Source organism: Dermacentor andersoni, chromosome 1 (genome assembly GCF_023375885.2).
Source record: "Dermacentor andersoni chromosome 1, qqDerAnde1_hic_scaffold, whole genome shotgun sequence".
Lineage (NCBI taxonomy): Eukaryota > Metazoa > Arthropoda > Arachnida > Ixodida > Ixodidae > Dermacentor > Dermacentor andersoni.
In genome coordinates, this window is record NC_092814.1 from 235,947,177 (window position 1) to 235,970,545 (window position 23,369).

The 23,369-nt window shown below is 45.8% G+C and overlaps 2 protein-coding genes across 9 annotated transcripts in view; one reads left to right on the forward strand and one right to left on the reverse strand.

The window, feature by feature from the left end:
• Positions 1-18,525, forward strand: part of LOC129381021 (uncharacterized) — a 114,459-nt gene extending 95,934 nt beyond the window's left edge. For all 8 annotated transcript variants that reach the window (XR_008609267.2, XR_008609271.2, XR_008609272.2 and 5 more), the window contains 2 exons: positions 16,665-16,791; positions 17,849-18,525. Coding sequence is in view for 5 of the 8 variants with exons in the window: in XM_072289843.1 (XP_072145944.1) it covers positions 16,665-16,670 (6 nt within the window). In the remaining 3 variants the exon portion in view is untranslated. The remainder of the gene's footprint in view (positions 1-16,664; positions 16,792-17,848) is intronic.
• The window catches only part of LOC126547932 (ileal sodium/bile acid cotransporter-like), a 245,116-nt gene that overhangs the window by 59,587 nt on the left and 162,160 nt on the right, over positions 1-23,369 (reverse strand). The window lies entirely within an intron of this gene.

Below are 23,369 nucleotides of genomic sequence, written 5' to 3' on the forward strand. Positions count from 1 at the left end.
GAAAATAAAAGACTTTGTACACCGCACGGTTCTGACAAATGGCTGGGAATAATCGAACTGTGCGACAGGACTTTTTCTGGCGAACTTTCGCTAACAATTGTATAAAACAGACTAGAGTATTGTGTTCTTTCTATTTATATTGTGTGCTTTCACTTTCTAATAGTGACTGGTGACTGCTGCTCTTCCAGAATATATACAACTGTATATGATGAAATAGAGGGTTGTGCTGTACATATATTTTGCTGCTGTAATGTCTTTGCTTACTTTATTACTCGTGCAGGAACATATACTAGAAATTAGCCCAGCGATGGAGGAAAAGGGAGAGAGAATAGTAGGGAGGAGGGAAAGAAATTGTGTACTTGTATTATGCTTTGTTGAAGGAAAATATAGAGTAGTCTGCATAAAAGCATCGATGCTTTCGCGGACTACAGGTTACTGTTTTTGGCACATATAAGACATTTATTTTGCTATTGTACTTTCTTTTCTATTGTTTCTTCTGTTCTTAGAGCACAAGACTGTCATTCGGGCCCTAGCACTGCCCAGTCCCGCTCAAAAGCATCATTGCTTTGGCGGGCTGACAAAATATTTGATTTGTATGTTTTATGTTCTAATAAAGAATAAAGAAAAAAAGAACATACAGGAAGTCAGGGGGCGAATTCGCAAAGCTCTCCGTTTGTAAGTCCTCTTCGCCATGAGCCAGCCACCTTCACTTATGATAGGGAGCTTCAGAAACAGAAGACTGAAAGTTAGGGACCGCAAAAGAATTCGTTCACGGGCTATAGTTGGTACATTACTCTTGAAAAGTGAGCTTGTATAGGGGCAAATAGACAGGGCACAAAAGCGCCCGTCTACGTCGTTTGTGTTCCTTTATGTCCCGTCTATTTGCGCTGCACAAACTTAGGGAACACAATCCAGCGAGCGCACAAACAACGCAGAGTGGATACAAAAAAAAAATTATAGCGTAAGAGCTCTTTATTGTGAATACGGACCCAGGTTTGCGGGTTCCATAAGAACATAAGTTTCAGTCTGATGGGATCAATTCATATAGTTGCTATGCCTTAGGTGACACATCACTCGGCCTCTGCGATTAAATAAAGGCACCGACGTGTTTCATTCAGAAAATGAACCTGCCTCCGTCGCGGGCGGCCGCGGCGTAGGCACATGTCGCATGTTTATCACAGACGAGGTTCCTCATCTGTTCTCTCCCCCTTCCCACTCCCTCGTTTTTTTTCTTTTTTCTTTTCAAATGCTTCTTCGTACGTTTCACTAGTTATTTTCGACAATAACCGTGGTGAAAAAATACATGGATATGCCCCAAAACCGCCATAGAAGAACTATGCAATAGCGTGATTATATATTTGTATTCGTATGCGATACAAAACCCACATGATCAAACAGGATTTCGGAATATGGGGCTGACGGGTTTCTTCGATAGCGGTCACTGTGTCCCTTTGTTTGCCATCAACAAATCGTGTGTCTACATGACCTCGGACAGTTCATGAAAACAGGCTAATCGCCTGTTGTCTGCAAGATACACGAGGTACTTGTTAATATATGTGGCAGGCAGTTTGCTTGAACCAAGCGAGGCAGCAGAGAAAAAAAAAAGTGATTGTACTCCTTTACTTGAACAAAGAATCATGCAATCTAAAAAAATGGTGAATGCGCTGGTCTATACTAGCGGTCTGTACCATATTTTCTGTACCACGCAAGCTTATTGGTCTTTGTGCAAAGGTCAGCTCTGGCATGACACAGCAAGGGTGCACTATTTGGCACAGGAACGAATGCATGTGCACAGCATATACAGGGTGTCCCAACTATCACCACCAATATTGAAAAAAAAGTAGCAATTGCGTTACTCGAAAACCCAGTGTGTGTTGTTTCCAGTACAGTGGAGTAGCCGCCAGTAATTTTTTCGTTACTGAAATTTAAATAATAATAATAATAATAATAATAATAATAATAATAATAATAATAATAATAATAATAATAATAATAATAATAATAATATTAATAATAATAATAATAATAATAATATTAATCATCAGCAGCAGCACCAGCAGCCTGTTCATGTCCACTGCAGGACATGATCATTTACCCCAGTCCTGCGCCAACCGATTCGAACTCGCGCCTGCGAATTTCATAATGTCATCACCCCACCTAGTCTTCTGCCGTCCTCGACTGCGCTTCCCCTCTCTTGGCACCCATTTTGTATCCCTAATGGTCCACCGGTCATCTAACCTACACATTACATGACCTGCCCAGCTTCATTTTTTTTTCTCCTAACGTCAATTAGAATATCGGCTATCCCCGTTTGCTCTTTGATCCACACCGCTCTCTTCCTGTCTCTTAACGTTACGCCTAGCATTCTCCGTTCCATCGCTCTTTGCGCGGTCTTTAACTTCTTCTCGAGCTTGTTTGTCAGTATTTGCAAGTTTCTGCCACATATGTTAGCATGCACTGACTGTAGAATCACGGTAGAATGCACTGATTGTACACCTTTCTTTTCAATGATAATGGTAAGCTTCCAGTCAGGATCTGATAATGTCTGCCGTACGCGTTCCAACCCATTTTTATTCTGTAAATTTGTTTCTGATGATCAGGGTTCCATGTCAGTAATTGAGCTAGGTAAACGTACTCCTTCACACACTCTAGAGGCTGACTGGTTATCCTGAACTCTTGTTCCCTTGCCAGGCTATTGATTATTATCTTTTTCTTCTGCATATTAATGTTCTACCCTACTCTTACACTCTCTCTGTTAAGGTCCTCAATCATTTGTTGTAATCCGTCTGCATTGTTGCTGAATAGAACCATGTCATCGGCAAACCGAAGGTTGCTGAGGTATTCGCCGTTGATCCTTACTCCTAAGCAGCTTGAATACTTCTTCCAAGCACGGAGTGAATAGCATTGGAGAGATTGTGTCTCCCTGCCTGACCCCTTTGTTTATAGGTATATTCCTGCTTTTCTTGTGCAGAATTAAGGTAGCTGTGGAACCTCTGTACACATTTTCCAAAGTATTTACGTAAGCGGTCTGTACTCCTTGATTACGTAATGCCTCTATAACTACTGATATCTCCACTGCCTGAAATCCTTTTTCGTAATCTTTGAAAGCCATATAGAGAAGCTGATTGTACTCTGCGGATTGACGATATGGATGCGATCCATTGTAGAGTATCCCTTCCTGAAACCAGCCTGTTCTCTTGGTTGACTGAAGTCCAGTGTTGCCCTTATTCTATTGTAAATTATCTTGGTGAATATTTTATACAATACTGGACGTAAGCTAATGGACCTATAATTTTTCAATTCTTGAATGTCTCCCTTTTTGTGGATTAGTATAATGTTGGCATTCTTCGAGTTCTCTGGGACCCTTGAAGTTGTGAGACAGTTCGTATAAAGAGCCGCCAGCTTTTCAAGATTGATGTCTCCTCCATCTTTGATTAAATCGACTGCTATTCCATCTTTTCCTGCCATTTTCCCCCGTTTCATGTTTTGTAAGGCCCTGCTAACTTCATCGCTAGTTATAGAAGGAGCCTCTGTAACCTGTTCATTATAACTTCGAATGGAGCTATCGTGGCTGCTCTGGGTACTGTACAGGTCAGTATAGAATTCTTCCGCTGCTTTTACCATATCTTCGAAATCGCTGATGATATTACCCTGCTTATCTTTCAGTGCATATATCTTGGCTTGTCCTATGCCAAGTTTTCTTCTCAGTCATTTCAGGCTGCGTTCATTTTTTGCTGCTTCCTCAGTCTTTCTCACGTTATAATTTCGAATATCCCTTATTTTTTCCTTGTTGATCAATATTGAGAGTTCTGCGAATGCTATCTTATCTCTTGAGTTGGACACTTTCATTCTTTGTCGTTTTTTTTATTAGGTCCTTTGTTAGTTGGGAGAGCTTGCCCACTGGTTGCCTTGGTGCTTTACTTACCACTTCAATGGTTGCCCTAGAAGCCAGCCTAGTTACGGTTACATTCATTACCTCCACGTCATCTTCACCACTTTGTTCTAAGGCTGCATATATGTTTGCAAGTACCAGCCTGAATTGGTCTGCTTTTACGCGTGCTGCGTCTAGGTTGGCCTGTTATGTCGTGACGAATTTCACTCTTTCTCTCTTCGAATTGAGGTGAACCCTAGACCTCGCTAACCTATACACTTTACCTTAACTAACACTTCTACATCCTGCACTATGCTGGGATCGGCAGAAAGTATGAAATCTATTTAATTTCTTGTTTCACCATTAAGGCTTTTACAGGTCCAGTTTCTTTTTCTGCGCTTCCTGAAGAAGGTGTTCGTTATTCGCAGCTTATTCCTTTCCGTGAATTCTACCAGCACCTCACCTCTAGTGTTCCTAGAATCGACGCCGTAGTTGCCAATTGCTTGTTCACCAGCCTGCTTCTTCCCCACTTGCGCACTAATGTCGCCCTTGACTACAGTAAACCGAGTTTGCACTTTTCTCATGGCTAATTCAGTATCTTCATAAAACTGATCTATTTCATCATCATCATGATTGGAGCGTAGGCTTGTACTACCTTTTTTTCTATGCCTCCTATTAAGTTTTATTACGACTACTGCTACCCGCTTACTAATGCTGTATAATTCGTCAATGTTGCCCGCCGTGTCCTTATGGATTAGGAATACTACCCCGTCCTGCTTCTTATCTAGTAGTCCTCTATAGCAGAGGGCGTGGTCATTAGTCAGCACTGTATAAGCATCACCAGTTCACCTAACCTCACTAAGGCCAATGATATCCCTAAAATTGCCTGATAGTTCCTCAAAGAGTCCTGCTAAGCTAGCTTCTCCAGAGAGAGTTCGGGTGTTAAACGTTGCCAGGGTCAGTTTCCATTGGCGGCCTGTCCGGGTTTAGAGATTCTTAGTACCCTCTGCTGCGTTGCAGGTCTGACCAGCGCCTTGGTCAGATGCTCCGCAGCTGCTGGGGACTGAGGGCCATTGGCTGAACGAATGAGTCATTTGGGAGGTAGTGGATGAATACTGCACCAGGGAGGCCGATTCCTGTTCTGGTGAGGGAGTGTCTTTTGTTGAAGCTTAGTGGGTCTTCCTAATTTGGTTGTAGCTGGATTAGTACAACCCCACGAGCTCTCGGCAATCATTCTTTTCTTTTTCGCCGGAGTCAGGTGCCATTCCAAGCCTGGATAACTAAGAAATTAAGATAATTAATATAAGTAATTGCAGTTGATTATCTAGCTCGACAAGTACTGTCCTAATTATCAAATTGTCAATGAGGCATTTGTAGGCACAGCCAAGGGACATCTAACTGCGGTATTTTCAGCGACGTAGTAGTTGCGTACTGATATTTTCCGACTGATAAACAAACCCCGCGAGATATGAAAAATACATCGTTACTGCGCTCCCACCCGCATTAGAGTTACTGTATGTGGCTCCCGCGGGGTTCCTGTGGGAGCCATATAGAGTAACTCTAACCCGCATCATAATGCAGCGCCCTCGAACAGGCTCCCTCTCAGTTAGCTAGAACGAAATAAAGGAAATGAAAAATATCGCGATCGAGCTATAGTGCCTTATTGCCGCACCCCGGCCGAACTAACATGTCGAGTTTAGTGTTGGTTGGAAACAAGCTGTGATAGCTATTGTTTTAGCTTAGATAAAGTGCACGAAATGTCATTTTTTTTTTTGCCACAAAACGTAACCACCAAAGAGAATTGACAACGTTAGTGCAAAGGTTTAAAGGTGCGTTTTTTTTTTTTTCGCACCGCCATGTCTTTCTCTAATGAGCAGAAGGAAAACATGATCGTTACCTTGGGAGCTGCGAATGGCAACAAGAGGAGGGCCACAAATATATGTATCAGTCATGGAAGTGTGGCGGTAGACAAAACACATCGACGATCATCAGAAATTATGGAAATCCGAGAGAAACCGGCAGCTTCAAGAGACAGCGGTGGAGGACTCCATCTTTGAGTCTTAGCCTACGCGCGGATGTTCTAGCGTTTATTGCTTCAAACCCTTATAGCGTGCGGGACGTGGTCGCTCAGGTACCAATTTCCTAATCATCAGTTTGGAGGAGTCTACATGACTCGGCCTTTCAGCCGTACCACCTTAACATGCACTAGAGCATTGAAAGATTCTGCCTGCACCAATGTTTGGAAGACAGGGACCGGCAGAATCGTCTAAATTTATCGAATTGGGTCCTCAGAAAAGCCGATGAGTGCAGCACTTTTTTCACAATTTTCAGAAGGTGTGGCCCTTACACGGGAACGAATCTTTTGGTCAAAATGGTGCCGGCGCAGCCTTGACTTGGGCACATCCATCAGAAGTCAACGCGTAGCTCTCACCATCTAGTTTTGAATTGACTTCTGGGGTTTTACATGCAAAAACCAGATCTGATTATGACGCGCGCCGTAGTGGCGGACTCCGGATTAAGTTTGTCCACCAGGGGTTAATTAACCCCAATGCACGGGCCACAGGCGTTTTTGAACCTATTCGAACACGTCCTCTGTATTATCGTCCTCTGTGCCCGTATTATCTGTGCATTCGTAAGCGGTGGTTACGAATGCACAGATAATACGGGCACACTGAACTCTGATGTCTTTTTTTGTTCTTTTGTTCTGTGCAGACGTCCCAATCCCCAATTAGGCACATTTGGCAGTGGTACATTTACTCTCTTGAACGCATCGGTTTTGCCTTTTCTCTACGCGAGGGTTGCTTCTCGGTCTGTTTATTTCGCTTTTATTTTTTGCCACGAACCTGTTTTTGTCGCACTCATGAAAGGTAAAACCTTCACTTTGTGTTTGGTCCGAAGCAAGTTTCTGGCGCGAAATATAGCTGCTTGCGCACTCTTTCGATGCGGCGCGAGCATAGCCGGGATCACCATTCTATGCCTATTCCATTATTTTTGGCGTCTCATCTGTGGTCAGAGCCGCGCTTCGGCCGCGTTATCAAGGAGCTTTTGTTATCAATGCGATCAGTTGGCCTTGAGAGACGGATAATAAGTGTGACGTAGAAATGAGAGGAAGGAACAACTGCGAAGCCACGAAACCTGCTGTTGGTGCTCCTTCATACCCTTATCATCAAGTTCATGGGCTGTCTCTTCGGGTTTGCGACAGGCAATGCAGTTGCTTTCAATCAGCTTATTTGAGGGTGCTGCTTCATGATGCGGGTAGGAGCGCTGTCGCGTGGTATTTTTTATATTTCGTGGGGCTTCTTTACCAGCCGGAAAAATATAGTACGTAATTAGTACGTTGCTGAAAACACCGCAATTAGATGTCATTTGGGGATGCCTACAAATACCTAATTGTAATTAATTACAATTGCCTAATAAAACGTCAGTTACGAAAAAATTACTGGCGGCTACTCCACTGTACTGGAAACAACACGCACAAGGTTTTCTTCGCGTAACGAACGCAATTGCTCTTTCTTCAAGTCATGCTACATGATAATTGGGACACCCTGTATAGTGTATTTGTGATCTCTGACGTTTGGTAAACAGTACGTCGACCAGTCAGGTATCAGTGATAAACTATAATACCCCTGATACACGGGCGAACTAATGCCCTCTGACGTATGAACCCCTTTCATTTACGCTGAAGGACCTTTCACTAAAGGGAGTTTCGCCGCTAAGACGCGGAACGATGCGCTCTCCTTTGTATGTTTTCAGCAAGCAACACAGCAAAGCATATGCCAGTGCTTTTTTAAACCGAAACTGACAAAACGATAAAAAAGGTAGTGTTTCTTGTCAAATTACGTAATTGCTACGCACAAAATTGTTTCTACAAGCACTAAATTATTAATAAAGTGCCATAGTGTTTCGTCAATTTTTGTGTTGTTAAACTGAGCACGAGCTCACATCTTTAGGCCTAAATCAGTTAGAATATGTGCCCTTCCGCAAGAATCTTCACCAAAAAAGAGATACTTCCTTGTCGTGTGTCACCCTGTGTGAATGCCTTATCAGCAGATGTCCCCTACTCCAAAGGGCTTTGGAGTGTCCGTGAGTCAGGAATGTAAGAGAGCGCAACAGCAACGTAGGCAAAATCACTATCTCTGGGTCTTACCTTACGTCGTCGCCATTGAAAATGTACCCCCGTGTTCTCCCAATGTGTAAAGCTGTTTAAGTCCTGTGATCAATCCACAAGACACATATTATTAGAGATCTTCCAGATTGACAAATCAAAGACGAATGTACCAGCAGATTTTTTTTAATTTTATGGAAAAAGAAATCGAGCTTTCCTTTTGACCTTACAGGAAAAGAAACTGAGTTTCTTGCCGCGGTGTTCTGACCAGTCGGATGAACACGAGATGGGAATGCGTCGTGCGCCTCGCCTTATTCTTCCCCCCTTCTTTTAGTGTTGGTGTTGTTTTCTGTCTGTATAATAGGCAAAAGCGACAATGAATGCCTGAAGTTTTTTGCGAGCGCTGGCGCTGTGCTTCTTCTCGTATCATCCTGTCAGGAAGCACTATCCTTTCTGCAATGACTCACCCGCGGTCAGCAGACGAGATAAGCAAGAGACATTAAAATATTGGTGGAAAAAAATTCAGGAAATAGATTGATACCACCGGTGCCGTTACAGGCATAGGTAGCGGTACAATGTAGATAAAGAAGTTTTGAGAAATAGAAAGCATATTAAAGAGATGTACACAAAATGCTAGAATTAAAAGCATGTATATAACCTACGTGATTAACCCGAGCAGGCAAGGTGACTATTTGTCACCGCCCTATATCAAAGGGAATGCCGTCAAATCACCGCCACCACCACCATCATCATTATGGCTTGTGAGAATTTCGGTAAATGACACATAGATTGTGAAGATTGTAAAATTTAGCGCCTCTAAAGCTGAGCGACTTTCAATTGTATTATTTCGCACATAGAACGTTACTAGAGAGCATGTATAGAATCAGCACAATTGGTACGTAGGTTCCCAGTGACTCCCAGGTAATTCCTTTGCACGACACGATTAGAATAAGTTCTAATCTGGGTCATTCCACGCGAACTGTCTCAATCGTGGCGCTCGACCAATATCCATTTCGCTCAAAAAGTTACAGATTACATGTATATAAGCGTTACTTGCACAATATTTTCCCGCAATATCTTGAGCGGATTATTTCCCCTTTTTTTTTGCGCCCGTGAGAGCCATTTGAACTTCATGAAACGGCGGAAAACCAGTCGCGAAACCCAAATTTGCAGAACTAGACTGTTTCGCGCATGCTTTCAAACTGCGTTTTTGCGTTGTCTGGACATTGTGCTTTCGTTACAAAACAGTTTCACAAAATGCTTTTATGTTTTTCAATCCTTAGCACCGAGATAAACACGCGCAAATTATAGCGCTTTTGGGAAATTCTTCACAAAAGACGGTCAATGAAGGAAGCCTGGAATTACTTTTATAGAACTGTCCCTAAGACATACTATTTTCTCAAATTGTATTTTCGTCTCTGTGCTGCGCACAGGATCTAAAATAAGACTGAATTTGGCACAAATGCTATTTTCGCCTACGTTTAGACGTCGGTAACACACTAAGGGGACGCATAAAAAATACGCAGGAAAGCGGATATAATTGAGAAGCATAACTACTTTCGCCACTAAAATTTTAGTCGCAGTAATTTGTGTTTTCACCTAGAAAGAAATTTTGAATTTGAGTACCACCATTACAATATCTTGGTGCGTGCTTCGACTTCACCTTATAGCATATTGAAGGAAAATACAAACCAGGGTGGTGCAGATGGTGATGTGTGCGGATAGAAATAGAAGCCGTGGTCACTAGAAGTTCGTAAGAATTTAAATACTGAAGAGATGCCTACTTAAGGCAGGTGGACATTGCGTACTTCCGTGCTACTGGAAGTATACATACGAGGGACGTTCATAAAGTTCATTATCATTGCCATATATTTATGAAATGCGTACACGATAGGCATGAAAACGAGTGTGCGTCTGTCTATGTTTTAACGAAATATATTATTTGTGTTCCATCTAGTACAGCGCATCACCGCTAGGGCACGGAAACACAAATTGCAGCTCTCATTGGGTAAGTTGAAACACGTGCAGTGGTCCGCTTTCTGTATTTGAAGGGACAAGATGTCAAGAAGAGCCACGCCCAGCTGGTAGCAGTGTACGGTGACAATGCCCCGGCTTATGACATTGTTGTCAGTTGGAAAACACTGGGAAGGTGGCAGATGGAAATTCAAGACGATGAGCAAGACGAGAACAAGGTAAAAGAGGGAGCCAACGTTTCGACAAGTGCACTTGTCTTTTTCAAGGTGACATAGCTTGAAATTCAAGCTATAGGCAACAGCACTTAGTTATTTTTCATTGGGTTGCGTAGTGCTTTGTTTTCTTTTTTCCCTCCGTTTCTTTTGTCATTTATTTATATATTTCTTCAATTTTTTTCCACGAGTACCATTTTGAGCCGCTTCTTTTATTCTCTGTTGCAGAGAGACAATAATTCACTGACCTCCAGTGGAGCAGATAATCCCCCCCTCCATCGCCCAGGCCCCTTCCACGAAAAGAGGAACCAACAGTGACACGTCAACCGGCTGACACACGGCGCTACCTCACATCCCTCCACCGACGTTGAATAGCACACTTTTCACCCTCGCCGCTAACGCACCCTCGGTCGTTGCCTCGCCCCCCTCCCCCCCTTGCACCCTCTCTCCTTTAGAAGAGCCCTACCTATATACACTGTGCCGAGGGAAGCATATGTCGCCTTGAAGAAAGACAACTCGCCGAAACGTTGGCTCCCGCTTTTACCTTGTTCTCGTTTTGCTCGTTGTCAGATGGCGCAGACGATTTCACTGCGGTCAAACAAGCCTGGACGACGAAGAACGAATTGGCCGCCCGTCGCTCGATGGTGAACCATTGATTGCTGCGCAAAAGGGGGCTCTAGTGCTCGCTGATTGGCGGATAACTGTTGAAGAACTAGTAGAACAGGTTAACCCGAGTGCAGGCTCTGTGCACAACACACTTCACGACAACCTGCGCATCACGAAAGTAGCCGCGCGCTGGGTTCCGCGTTTGCTGACGCCAGTGCAAAAGGACTTGCGGAAGGAAGCAGCCGCAAAAATGTTTTAAGCTTTGCGAGAGCGACTCTGGCGACTTTTTTGACCGCCTGATAACCATGGATGAGTGTTGAGCGCACAATTATGACCCAGAAACTGAACTGGAAAGCACACAATGCAGGCACGGAAACTCACCCGGACCAGCCAAGGTTGTGGCGTCATCAGGTAACGTCATGCTGAACGTCTTTTGGGACTGCCGTGGTACTCTTCTCACAGATTATGCCCGCAAAGGCCAAACTATTACAGGAAAGTACTAATGCAAGCTTCTCACCAAATTACGAGGTTCCATCAGGGCGAAGCGCAGAGGAAAGCACGCGAAAGGCGTCCGTCTCCTCCCTGACAATGCACCGGCTCACTCAGCACAGGTGACGGCGGCACATGCAGCCTCCTTAGGCTAAACGAAATTCTGACCCACCCGCCATATTAACCTGACGTCGCACCAAGTGACTTCTTCCTCTGCCCTTGCATGAAGAGCACACTGCGCGGGAAACGTTTTCGGGACGACGACGAAGTGATCGCTCAAGTCGAGCTCTTCCTGAACTCTCAAAATGAGGAGTTCTACTGCGATGGCCGGCGGCAGATCATCCAACGTTGGAAGAAGTGCGTGACCCTTGGCAGGATATTATTTGAAGAAAGAATAAACTTCCACTTAAATTTAATTTCTTCATGCCAATAATACGAACTTTATGAACGCCCTTCGCATGCGGCCACCTACGCGTAAAGTGGTAGAGCGGGCCACAAATCGACTTCGTGAGCGTCAACTGGGAGCACCACTTGCACGGCACACGTTCAGTCACCGTGTAGCCAGCGAAAGGACAAATACATTTAGTGAATATGGTTGATAGGCAGCTTTACTGAGCATATTTCACTAGTTCCGTGATATGTCTCTAATATTGTTCCAGCTATTTAAGGCCAGATCGAGAGGAGTCGGCAAAGTTTTTGTTGGGACACGCAGCACAGGGACTTTGTGATGTCAAGCCTGAAGAAGCCAATAAGTACAGCTGTTTATAATTGGGGCCATTGTGGTACTTAAGTCAATGACATTGTTATATTTTTCACAGTGTTTGTTGTCACCTTTATATACGGGGTGATCATTTTTAAGCTTTACGGCATGTTTAAATATAGGCTGTTGTAGACGACATAACTCTAGTCCTCGAGCGGGATTAGTCAAGAGACAGACATTACTTGCAAGAAAAACCAAAACACATATTCAACTAGTTAAGAAAATTTCACTAATGAGCTTCTTAATTAGTTACATTACAGCAAATATTGCAATTTACGAATTGAAGCCGGTGAGCTTACAAGGCGTATCCACTTGAAATGAATTTCCAGAATGACACTAGTTTCAGGATATGTGCCATAAGACTCGCCGCAGTAATGCACTGTTGTTCCGCTTACTTTTTTTAAAAAAACGCTCTTTTATGCATTGGAGCACAAAAGCAATTTCATCCCACATTTTGGGCAATAATATATCAAAACTCGCGTCATCCTGGAAAATCATTTCAAGTGGATACGTCTTGCAGTTTCACTGGCTACGACTTGTAAATTGCAATATGTGCTGCAAAGTAATACTTTTTTGTTAGTTAGTTAAATATGTCTTTCGATTTCTCGTGCTAGTAACATCCACCTTCTTAAATGATCCAGCTCAAGAACAAGAATTATGACATCTACCACAGTTGATTCTTAAAAATTACGTAGAAGTTAGAAATTATCGCCCCGTATAAAATACAAAGAATACAGTACGAAGAAAGGAGCAGAAAGCCATATGCTGCGATTGCACCACCCATTATTTTTACGCAGCAAATTAACTTGGTTTGTGCTTCCCGCCACCATGCTATGAGGTAAAGTCGAAGCGCGAACCAAGATATTGCAATGGTGGGACTCAAGTAAAATTTTTTTCTCGGTAAAAACGCAAATTATTTCAATTAAAATTTCCGTGGCGAAAGTTGATATGCTTCGCAATTATATCCGCTTTCTGCGTATTTTTACACGGACCACCTTAGTGTGTTACCAATGTCTAGATATAGACCAAAATAGCATTTGTGCCAAATGCAGTCTTATTTTGGATCCTGTGCGCAGCACAGAGGTCATAATACAATTTTAGAAGATAGTACGTTTTAGGGACAGTTCTATAAAAGTAATTCCAGGCTTCCTTCTTTGACCGTATTTTGTGAAGAATTTCCCAAAAGCGCTATAATTTGCGCGTTTTTACCTCGGTGCTAAGGATTGAAAAACATAAAAGCATATTGTTACTGTATTATAATGAAAGCACAATGTCCAGACAAGGCAAACACGGAAAGTTTGAAAGAATGCGCAAAACGGTCAATTTATGGCAAATTTTTGTTTCGAACCTGGTTTTCCACCGTTTCGTGAAGTTCAAATGGTTCTCACCGCCGCAAAAATTTGTTTTCCGCTCAAAATATTTCGGGAAAATCCTGTGCGAGTAATGCTCATATAGGTGTAATATTTTTGTTATTTTTTGAGAGAAATGAGTATTGATCGAGCACCATGGCTGTGACAGTTGGCGTGGAATGACCCATCTTTTTGTAGCCGCTCAAGATGATCGCATTCTTCAGTCTCATGTTTTATTCGCGACATGTGTGGGCATGCGCGACTCTCACGCGTCCCCTGATATGTTGTTTTTCCCGCATAGCTCCCGTCTCCTGCAATGCGGTTTCGCTGCGTGGCCTGGGGCTCGCGGCGGTTGGTGTGGTTGAAACGCAGTACGAGAGATGACGCGAGTGTTGCGCTGCTAACGCCGCCTACCGGTGGGGTTACTTGGGCGCGAATAGGAGTAGGCTCTTCCTCTTGGGTTTCCGGTCGGCGAGCGCCGCGGACGTCCCGCGCGTGCGCCGAACCATGCTTCTGCAAGACCGTCTCGTGTGGCCTTCGAACGCGCCACCGTTCGCGTGACCGTACGCGCGAACGACTAGGCGTTGGTGTGCATCATCCGTTATCTCGTTATCCGGTCGCGGTGAGTCGGACTTCTAGATTTGTCGCGCGCCCATCGGCATGTTTTCTGGATAGCAACTCGGCTAGCAGGCATTGATCTATGAAAGGTGCAATAAATGCCCTAGTGATTGTTTGAACTGCTGTGTTGTCGTTCCTTTGACCCAAGAGCACGGGAGGAGAACCCCACACATGGTATAGTCTCCATCACGCTTCTCTAGAACGTGGGATCCGCACGCTGACTGTTGCGCATAAACCGTCTACCGCAAGCTACTGGTTGGAGACGACATGCGGTGCTTTGATCATGCGCTCACAGAACACCTATAATACTTACAGAAGGGGAACTGACCCCGCCGTGGTTGGTTAGTGGCTATGGTGTTGGGCTGCTAAGCACAAGGTCGCGGGATCGAACCCAGTCCACGGCGGCCGCATTTTGATGGGGGTGAAATGCGAAAACACCCGTGTACTTAGATTTGGGTGTACGTTAAAGGGCCCCAAGTGGGCCAAATATCCAAAGTGCCTCATAATCAGATCGTGGTTTTGGCATGTAAAACCACATAATTTCTTTTTATGAGAGAAACTGTACCTTCCACAGTGCAGCAGAAATAAGAATAGCGCTGGCGTCGTGAACTAAAATATATAACCGAGAGATGGCACTGTGAAAATCAGAACTAATATAATCGTCATTACGTACTAAGCAATATGGCCGCTGTGGTAGCAACTGGTGAGGCTGGTTGCGCTCGCTGGTTTTGGGCGTTTTGTTACCGCTCTTGGGACGGTATCCGTGTGTACGGTACTCTAACGTGAGTATAGATATCTTTATTATGTCACCAGGTGACCGAGAGGCCTCAACTGGCAAAAAAACTTTAAACAAGTAAGCTTACATTGTTTATTGTCAGTGGTGAATGAAGCTGTACATGCCCACGATTTTCACACAGGTCAGGTGGACTTAATGCTGTAAGTCACTGAGTTTACAATATACAGAAACACAGATAGCCAGCTATTTAATGGAACTGAAAGCTGAAATCGAGCCAATTTTTCCCACCGTGGTCGGCGTGCCGCTTAAAGCAGGGAGAACAAAGCTTCAGACAATGATATTTATGCTGGGCTGCCCTCGTACTGTAGTTGCGTACAGTGCTGCTAGGCGTGTTTCACACTACAGATATATTGTCTGCGTTCGACGATATTCAGCTAGATTAAAAAAAGAAACAAAAGTTCTCGACAAAGACAAATGTCAGCAAGATAAACTCGAGCTGCAATGCCTCATTCTTTTCATAAAACTGGCGAGCGACACGTAGTGTCGGAAAGAAAAAAAAAACAAACGTTATGCTAAATTTTCCAGCACATATTGCCTGCTCTTGATATTTCTACTGCACATTTAGTGTTCAGGTGCGGCAGTAAAGTTTTTGACACAAGTGAAGTACTCGTAGGAAGGCAAGGAACATTATGGAGGAAAGAGTGCTTAAATGGACTTCTGCAAAGATTGGGTGAATAAACAAGGAGACTAAATAAAGATATAAGTAAACCAAATTAATGCTCACAGGTCCTTGGACAACGCAAGTGACGGTTTCATGTTGAAATACAAAAATATCCGTTTATGTATTTCAACAAGGCACAGAGGTTGCAAGGAGATGAACACTTCAATTGAGTAACAGAGGTCAACAGGGGAAGCCTCAGCCTGCAGCCAACGTTTCGACAAGCAAACACATTTGTGAGGGCCGTGACGAACACAAGGTCCCACGCTGTGGCTTCCCTTGCTCGTCCAGTGTTAACTGGCTGAATGTTAAGTGAACTTACTATTCTGCGAGTATATTTCAAAAACTTTTTGGAAGCACACTGTGCTGAGGTTTTTCATCTGGTCTTTGAAGAGAAAGAAAAATTGTTTTTAGTGATTTGTCATGTTTGTGAAGTGTGGAGTAGGCCAGTTGCGTGAGCTTGCCTTTTCTAGCATTTCTAATCTTACTGTGCAGGGCTAGCTTAGTTTTTGATTTCATGCTAACTTTGTTCAGAAACCATGTAAGAGTGACTGACAGAGATTCAGTCACCATGAAGTGCAATTTCCTGAAAATTGCATTTAGCGCTTTTTATCATATTAAACTTCATTGCATTTCCATGTAACAAATTATCGTTGTTAGGGATCATGTGATACATGATGGTATTGCCCGTTAAGCTGATTTGCAAAGAGCAGATGACAGAGTTTGTGCATTACCATGTAGGAACTTGCTACCTTGTTTTTGTTCTGATTGTCATGGTTGTAATGACTAGAAAAGGAATAAGTTGGGTCTCAATGTGTACTTCTCGTTTGTCATAAAACGGCCTTAAAAGCAAATAAGCTTGTATGTCGAATTTTAGCATTACCGCTCGGTACGATACAAAACTGCACACTGTTTCTTTCCTGATAAGGCTCACACTTCTCTATCTGGTGAACCTGCAAACAATTCCTGGTGAGGCCCATAGTTCACGAGGACCTGTTGTCATTATGGTGACCGCTGCGCTTCTTATGGCTTGGCATAGGCAGCTTGCAGACCAATAATCTCTCTTTTGTCCTTCTTCCTAAAAAGAAAAATGATGAATCCATGACAAACATGCAAGCAATAAATGGTGAAACAAAAGTTAGCCCAATAAATGAACAAATCACAGTTGCAGTTAAAGTGTTCAAAAACATACCTTAAAAGATTCTGGCCCTTGATGTTACTTCCAGGGGTGAACATTCATTGTTGACTTGTACGTCCAGAGACAATAGCGTCCAAATAGGTAAACAAATACGAGCAGCATCTTGGAGGCTGGAGTGGAAAAAAAAAGAAGCCTGAATTACTATGGTGGAAGTGGTGAGTTTGTGATTCAGTCCTGACTAAGAACTGTGCACAGAACGCTCCACGACAGAAAAACACACCCACACAACACTGTTTTGCGTGTGCATTATTTTATCAATAGTTTCCTTGTGTGCGCGGTGCTTAGTCAAACCTCGATTAGGTGACAATTGTTTCTGCCAGGTACTAGTAATAAACACAGTCATTTTGTTATGTCTCAAATGCAATTAATCTAACTGTATCACCGGAAGTACATTTTACACTAATCTGCAGTGAATATATCGCGGTGTATCATTTGTGCAGAAACAGCCAAAACTATTATTGACGCTATACTCCGTGTTAGGAATTTGAGCAACGTGGCAAAATAACAAGAGCCTTGTTTGAAATTTCTTTGAAGGGCAATAACTATATAATTATTATTTTCCCCATTTAAGAAAGGATTACAGGAATCTGTTTTACCCGCCTCGCACGCAAAGAAATTGAAAGTTGAAAATGCGAAGCACCGTTTTTTACTCACCGGTGCACACGCCCACGGGCTGCATGGTTAATCCGCTTTCGTAGGTAGTCTCCAAGCCGACTCTGGTCGCTTCCAGCGATGAATTTTCGAGCCAGCTAGCACTTTTTAAAAGCAACACGTCATTACGCGGCCAGACGCCGTAGATCACTAACGATGGAAGCCGTGTGGCCGTTATGCCAGTGAAACGCCGCAGCTTATAAAATTCACCGTCGTTGAACACGTTCGCTTCGTGGCGGCTATAGAATGTTAGGCGCATAAACTGGCTGAAATACTGTTATAAAAATATAACTGCTTTAAAACGAACCTTCGGGGTGCTGCTCAAAGAAAACGGCCACCCCGTTCGCAAATATTACCGCCGTACAATTTGATTCGTTAAATGGCCCGGAGTGCAATCGATACCAATGGACTGCTGCTTATCGCACGTCAGTGAGGCTTCAAAGCCTTTATTCAAGTAGTAAGGCACATATAACAGAAGTCCAATAAAAACAATGACCTACTTGTTTTGTAGAAAATGACATGTTTAACTATGTTTGTCGTTTACTATATGCACATTTACAGATCAAATAGGATGGATGGATATTATGAGCGTCCCCTTTGGAACGGGGTGCTGAGTTGCGCCACCAAGCTCTTGCTAATATACTGCCTAATGCCCTACCTAGGTAAAAAAAAAAAAAAAAAAAAAAAAAAAAAATAAAAACACACGATGAATTCCCATAATAAAATTTTCTGACCCCTATTGTGAACTTTGTTTTTGTACGTCTCCGTTTTTTGTTGTTTCTCTACTTTTCTTCCACCAATCTTCCAATCTCTTCTTACTCATCTCTATTGCGGACATGTTTACTTTCCCCTTGCTCGCCACAGTCGTGTCTTGGCTGCCGAGACGCACCTTGACAGCACAACACTCCCGGCAGGGGGCCTCCTACGAATGACCAGGAAAGCCATGGGACTCCTCCAGCCCTATCCAGCTGGCTCTACGCCTCGGGAGGCAGGTAGTCCTGTGTGGCGACTTCAACGCCCACCACACAGACTGGGGAAGCCGCTGCTGCTCCAGCGGAGGCCGAAGCCTCCGCGGCGCCATCAGCACAGCCGGACTGGTGATCCTGAACAGCGGAGGACCCACCTATATCCGCCGAGGGGTGAACTCAGCCATCGATCTCTCCCTCACCATAGAACAGTGCTCCTACTCCTGGGACACAACTCCGGACACTTGGGGTTCGGACCACTTCCCTGTTGTGATCACCTCTGTGCACGGAAGGAAGCCAAAGGCCAGAGATTTCTACGTCATAGACTGGTCTCTGTTTAGGAATCACTGTAGTGAGGCGGCCGATCGCTGTGACTTCCTGGACGCCATCGCGGAGTGCGCCCAGGCGGCTATCGTTCAGTGCTCTGCCCCTCCGGACACCCCTTCCCCGGATCTCCGCCTACTCAATCTCCGTGCCTCCAGGTGCCGCATGGAGCGCAGAGCAATTCGGACAGGGAAGGCAGAGCACTGGACTGAATACAGACGAGTGGACGCCTGCTGTAGAAGACAGGCCCGGCGCCGGAGGAACCACAGCTGGGTGAGCCTGTGCTCTAGCATCAAGGACCGTTCAAGGGGCCCCCTAGCCTGGCGACTACTCAAGTCACTCACCGGCAAGAGGACGAGCCGTCAACCCGTCCTCGCTGTGGCCATCTCGCTAGGAATCAGCGAAGAGGCCCTCGCGGAACTCGTGGCGGACCGGTTCGCCCCTCCCATGCCACAGAGTGCAGCCATTCTGCCGGTCGGACACCCCCCTGCCCAGCTGCCCACCTGTCTACACAGCCTCCAGCCTGCTTGGACGTCCAGCCAGGTCGCTGCCCTCTGCCAAGAGCCACTTGCCCTGCGCGAGCTCCAGGCGGCTCTGAGGCGTGGGAAACGCCGCAGCGCACCAGTAGCAGACGGTGTAACGCCACAGATGCTCCACAACCTGACCGCCAGCGAGCAACGACGCCTGCTCGAGTGCTTCAATGAGGTCTGGTGGTCAGGGCAAATGCCAGAGACATGGCGCACAGCCATTGTGGCACCCATCCTCAAGGCCAGAAAACCGGCTGGGGAACTGTCATCCTATCGACCGGTCTCCCTCACCTCCGCTACCTGCAAGATGATGGAGGCCATGGCCCTGGCACGACTGGACTGGGTGGCCCGCATTCTCGGCTTCCTGGTAGACCAACAGACGGGCTTCCGGCGGCGGCGATGCACTGCGGACTCCATCGCTGACATGGTGTCCACCCTGGAGGACGCCAAGGCCGGCGGGGGACCTCGTGATGCTCTTGCTGATAGACGTACAGGGTGCCTTCCGAAGCCTCCCTCACGCAGTCATCCAGCAGGGCCTGGACCTCCACGGCAACTGTGGCAACCTGCGGGAGTTGCTCTCGTCGTTCCTGCACAATCGCACCCTCAGGATACGTGTAGGTCGATCGAAAAAGCACCCCCCGTCCAGTCGCTGCAGGCGTGCCACAGGGGGTCAGTGGTGAGCCCCTTCCTTTTCAACCTGGCCTTGGCACGGTTGCCTGCTGCCCTGCCGATCGACACTTACGTCCCCGTGCAGTCCTCAATCTACGCGGACGACATCGCCCTATGGGTGCGGGGACCATCGCAACACATCCGCAAGGCATGTGGGGCCCTACAGAGAGCCCTGGACACTGCGGCTGCCTACTTGTACAGCATCGGCCTTACCATCTCGGCCAGGAAGACCAAGGCCTCGCTGCTGCATCCCAGAGCAGCAGCCCACCGCTCAGCTGCCCGGCTGCGCTTGGAGGGCGTCCAGATCCCATGGAGCAAGGCAGTCACTTATCTGGGGCTGCGCATTGACCATCGGCTGACCTGGCTGCCGGCTACCAAGGCCCTGTGCGCCCAGACACTTCGGGTCCGCAAGCCGATCTCACAGCTCCTTGCCCGTGGACAGGGCTGTACCACCAGGTGGGCCCTGCAGCTTTTTGAAGCTGCAGCCACTTCACGGCTACTGTATGCCCTCCCTCTTGTCACCCTCCCGCGTGACAAGTGGTGGCCCATCATTCAAACTATCACGGAAGAAAAATGTCTCGACCTAGCGACCCCCAGTAGCTGGTGTACACCAACCCCGTGCTCTATAGACAAGTGTGCTGTGGGCAGCCCATCACACTTAGTCCGTTAACTGTGTCAATTTTGGTGCATTTAGCACGTTGCTAAGCAACTAGTTCCCATCAAACCCACCTGTAAGCCTATATACCAAAGGCAAAATTTACAACGCTTTTTTTAAAAAGTGCATTTTCCCTCCAGCATCAGGATTGGTTGGCATTTGCCCTTACGAACCAATTCCAATTTCAAGAGACTGTTTCAGGACGTGGAGCTTGGTCATAGTAGCTCTGTCTGCGATCGACAGCTTCGCTGGCTAATCCGCCACCATGTGAATGGTTCGGCCCGAAATTTTTACGCTACAGCTGTTCGTAAGAGCAGGTGCAGCCAGTAGTGATTGTTAAACTTATGGTTAGCTGACACGGCCCAAGCAATGGCCAGTAGCACGTTGAAACGGAAAGCTTTGTGAATTCGGCCGCTAATTTAGACGTTGGACATATCGGATAAAACCTTGTAGAAATTCGCAAACAATTTTGCCATGTGAATGAACGGGAACATGAATAGTATAAAGCAGTGGCATTCGCGCCAATTCAGACTACTCTTGACGTATATTATGTAATGAATGAAACAAACTTTTGAAGTATTTTGTTGTACTCTGTAATTAACGCTGCACATTGACTCGCGTAATTTGTTTGTAATATGCCTATAAACGCAGTGTCACAGAAATGGAGCGTGTTAACTTCACGTAGATGTATGCAAGAAAGTGGAACTCTTTTATAGTTACGGCATGGAGGGGGCGTTCACGTCTGAACACAGGATCGAGCCATTCATCCTTACCCTCCCTAGCTAAGAGAGCATAAATATATGCAGCAGCGGTTCAATCGCTGACCGCATACATCAGTATGTGCTGTGTTCTGTTAATATCCACAAAAGTCGCTTACTCTTGATCGCATCTGCCATATTTGATGTCGTAAAGCTTCATGATTACAGTTCTGGTTTTCGAAGTCAATTCTGAACCAGATGCATGGTTCAACTAGACAGTCAGCTAAAGCATTGGTGCAGTGGCCCACGTGATCACATTGTAACAGATATTTAATAAATGGGACAGCCGTCAGCGACTTTACAGGAGACCCGACAACGCGACATCAGTATCCTGAGAATGCCGTCGTCGAACAGGAAAACAGACAGACAGACAGACAAACGTCGAGGAGTTTGCTGCGAGGAGTTTGTGCAACCGTGAGCAAACTGCGGCGTCTGTCTGTCGAGAACGAGATAAAAGACAGACGCCACAGTTTCGCACTATTTCACAACAATGCGGCACTTAAGCGCAAGCTACAGCTGGAATCAGCCAATCAGGAACGCGATCATGCACGTTTACGTGTCCTTATAAGCGGCGTGTTCAGCCGCGTGAGAGCGTCGACTACTCATTCTTTATAACGCCCGAGCACGCCTAAATAGAGCAGCCGCCATTCCGATTACGTGTTATCGTGAAGCAGAGTATAATCTAGCTAGCTCTCCTGCTACACGTACCACCTTCAAGAGCAGAGTTCTGACCACCATGGGTGTCAAGATGAAAACGGGAAACGAAAGAAAGAGATAAGGCTGCGCGATACGTGATGGCGCGTGGCGCACTGTGTGTCCGACCAATTTATTCCCGTTCTCGATATCACCCGCAGCTTCACCCGCGGCTCCCGTGTGCGCAGGCTTTCACTCCTGACAAACGCCAATGCTTCTCGTCTAACGCCGAGCATAAGCTCAGAGCCTCGCAGGGCGCCCTTCAGCCAGAGCCCGAGGAGCATTTAATTAGAACGCCTTTGGGAGGCACTACAGTTCCATCTCTCCGTCATGCGACCTCGAATAGCACCTGCGGGCATTTACCTCTAGGTGGCGAGAGTTTCCTCACGGTTGCACAAACTCCTCGCCGCAAACTCTTTGGAAGTAGGCGCATCCCCGCTCGCTCGGAATATAACGTCTCCACCGTGATTCATGGCGATTCGCCTTTAATAAAGATGCGTGCCTATAATATCACCGTCGTGTTCTCGTGAGTGCGCGAGGGACAGCATATCTACCGAAATGGCTCAGGCCGACTCCTGTTTTCAGCCGGAAACTGCGAAACAAGCCAAAAGCAATTAAAATATGACTGCACGAGTTCAATCCTTGGGGCTATTAAACTTGTTTCGAATGCACCCCACTCTTGCTTATCTCGGGCGAGCGAACGGGAACGCATGCCCGTCCGTAGGTGTACACGAGAGCGGCTCACTCTCCTCATTTATTACGTCCCTGACCACTTTTTCGGGCTCGCTTTTTGGGGCCCCCGCATCGTGCGCTCGTGTCGCACCCTCAGAAAAAGCAGTTTTTTTAGTTGAGGAAGATAGCGAAATCTGGACATTACACAAACCCCAAGGCTGAGACTCACCGACGGAGTGCTTGGATATTGAAGCGATTGCTGTAGATGTGTGCTGACTGGCACAACACGAGAGATTAATAAATAAACAGAATTGGGCGGTGGGGAATTGAACATCTGCAGGAGGATATGGCCTTGCCGCAGCTGCTGGCAGTTGTCCCGTGTGGGTGCCTTGTACGGGGAATGAATGGTCACTTAATTTTCACATCGCAACTCAGTGTCTTCGAAGAATGCATGAAATGGACGCCAGACATCCGATATTGTAAACGCAGTTTATACTGCACTCCAGGAACAGCGTTTCGTGCATGCGCTTTAGGCACGAGATTAGCTGGTTGTATGGACACTTCATCTGAGAAGTTATTTTTCTTTTCCAGAAAAGTGCACCGTTTTTAACAAAGTCGGCCGGATGAAGAAGAGGAAGCAGGATGGGCCGCGGTGCCGCTGGCTACGGACGGCGTGCGCACGCCGGACAGTAGCGCCAAACATGACATGCGACGCAGGGATGGGTACGCGTGGGCGCACGTTCCGATCAATGTAATGCGCCGTTAAACATCAGCAGAAAAAGAAGAAAAAAAAAAAGAAAAGAGTAAGGTAGTGGAGAG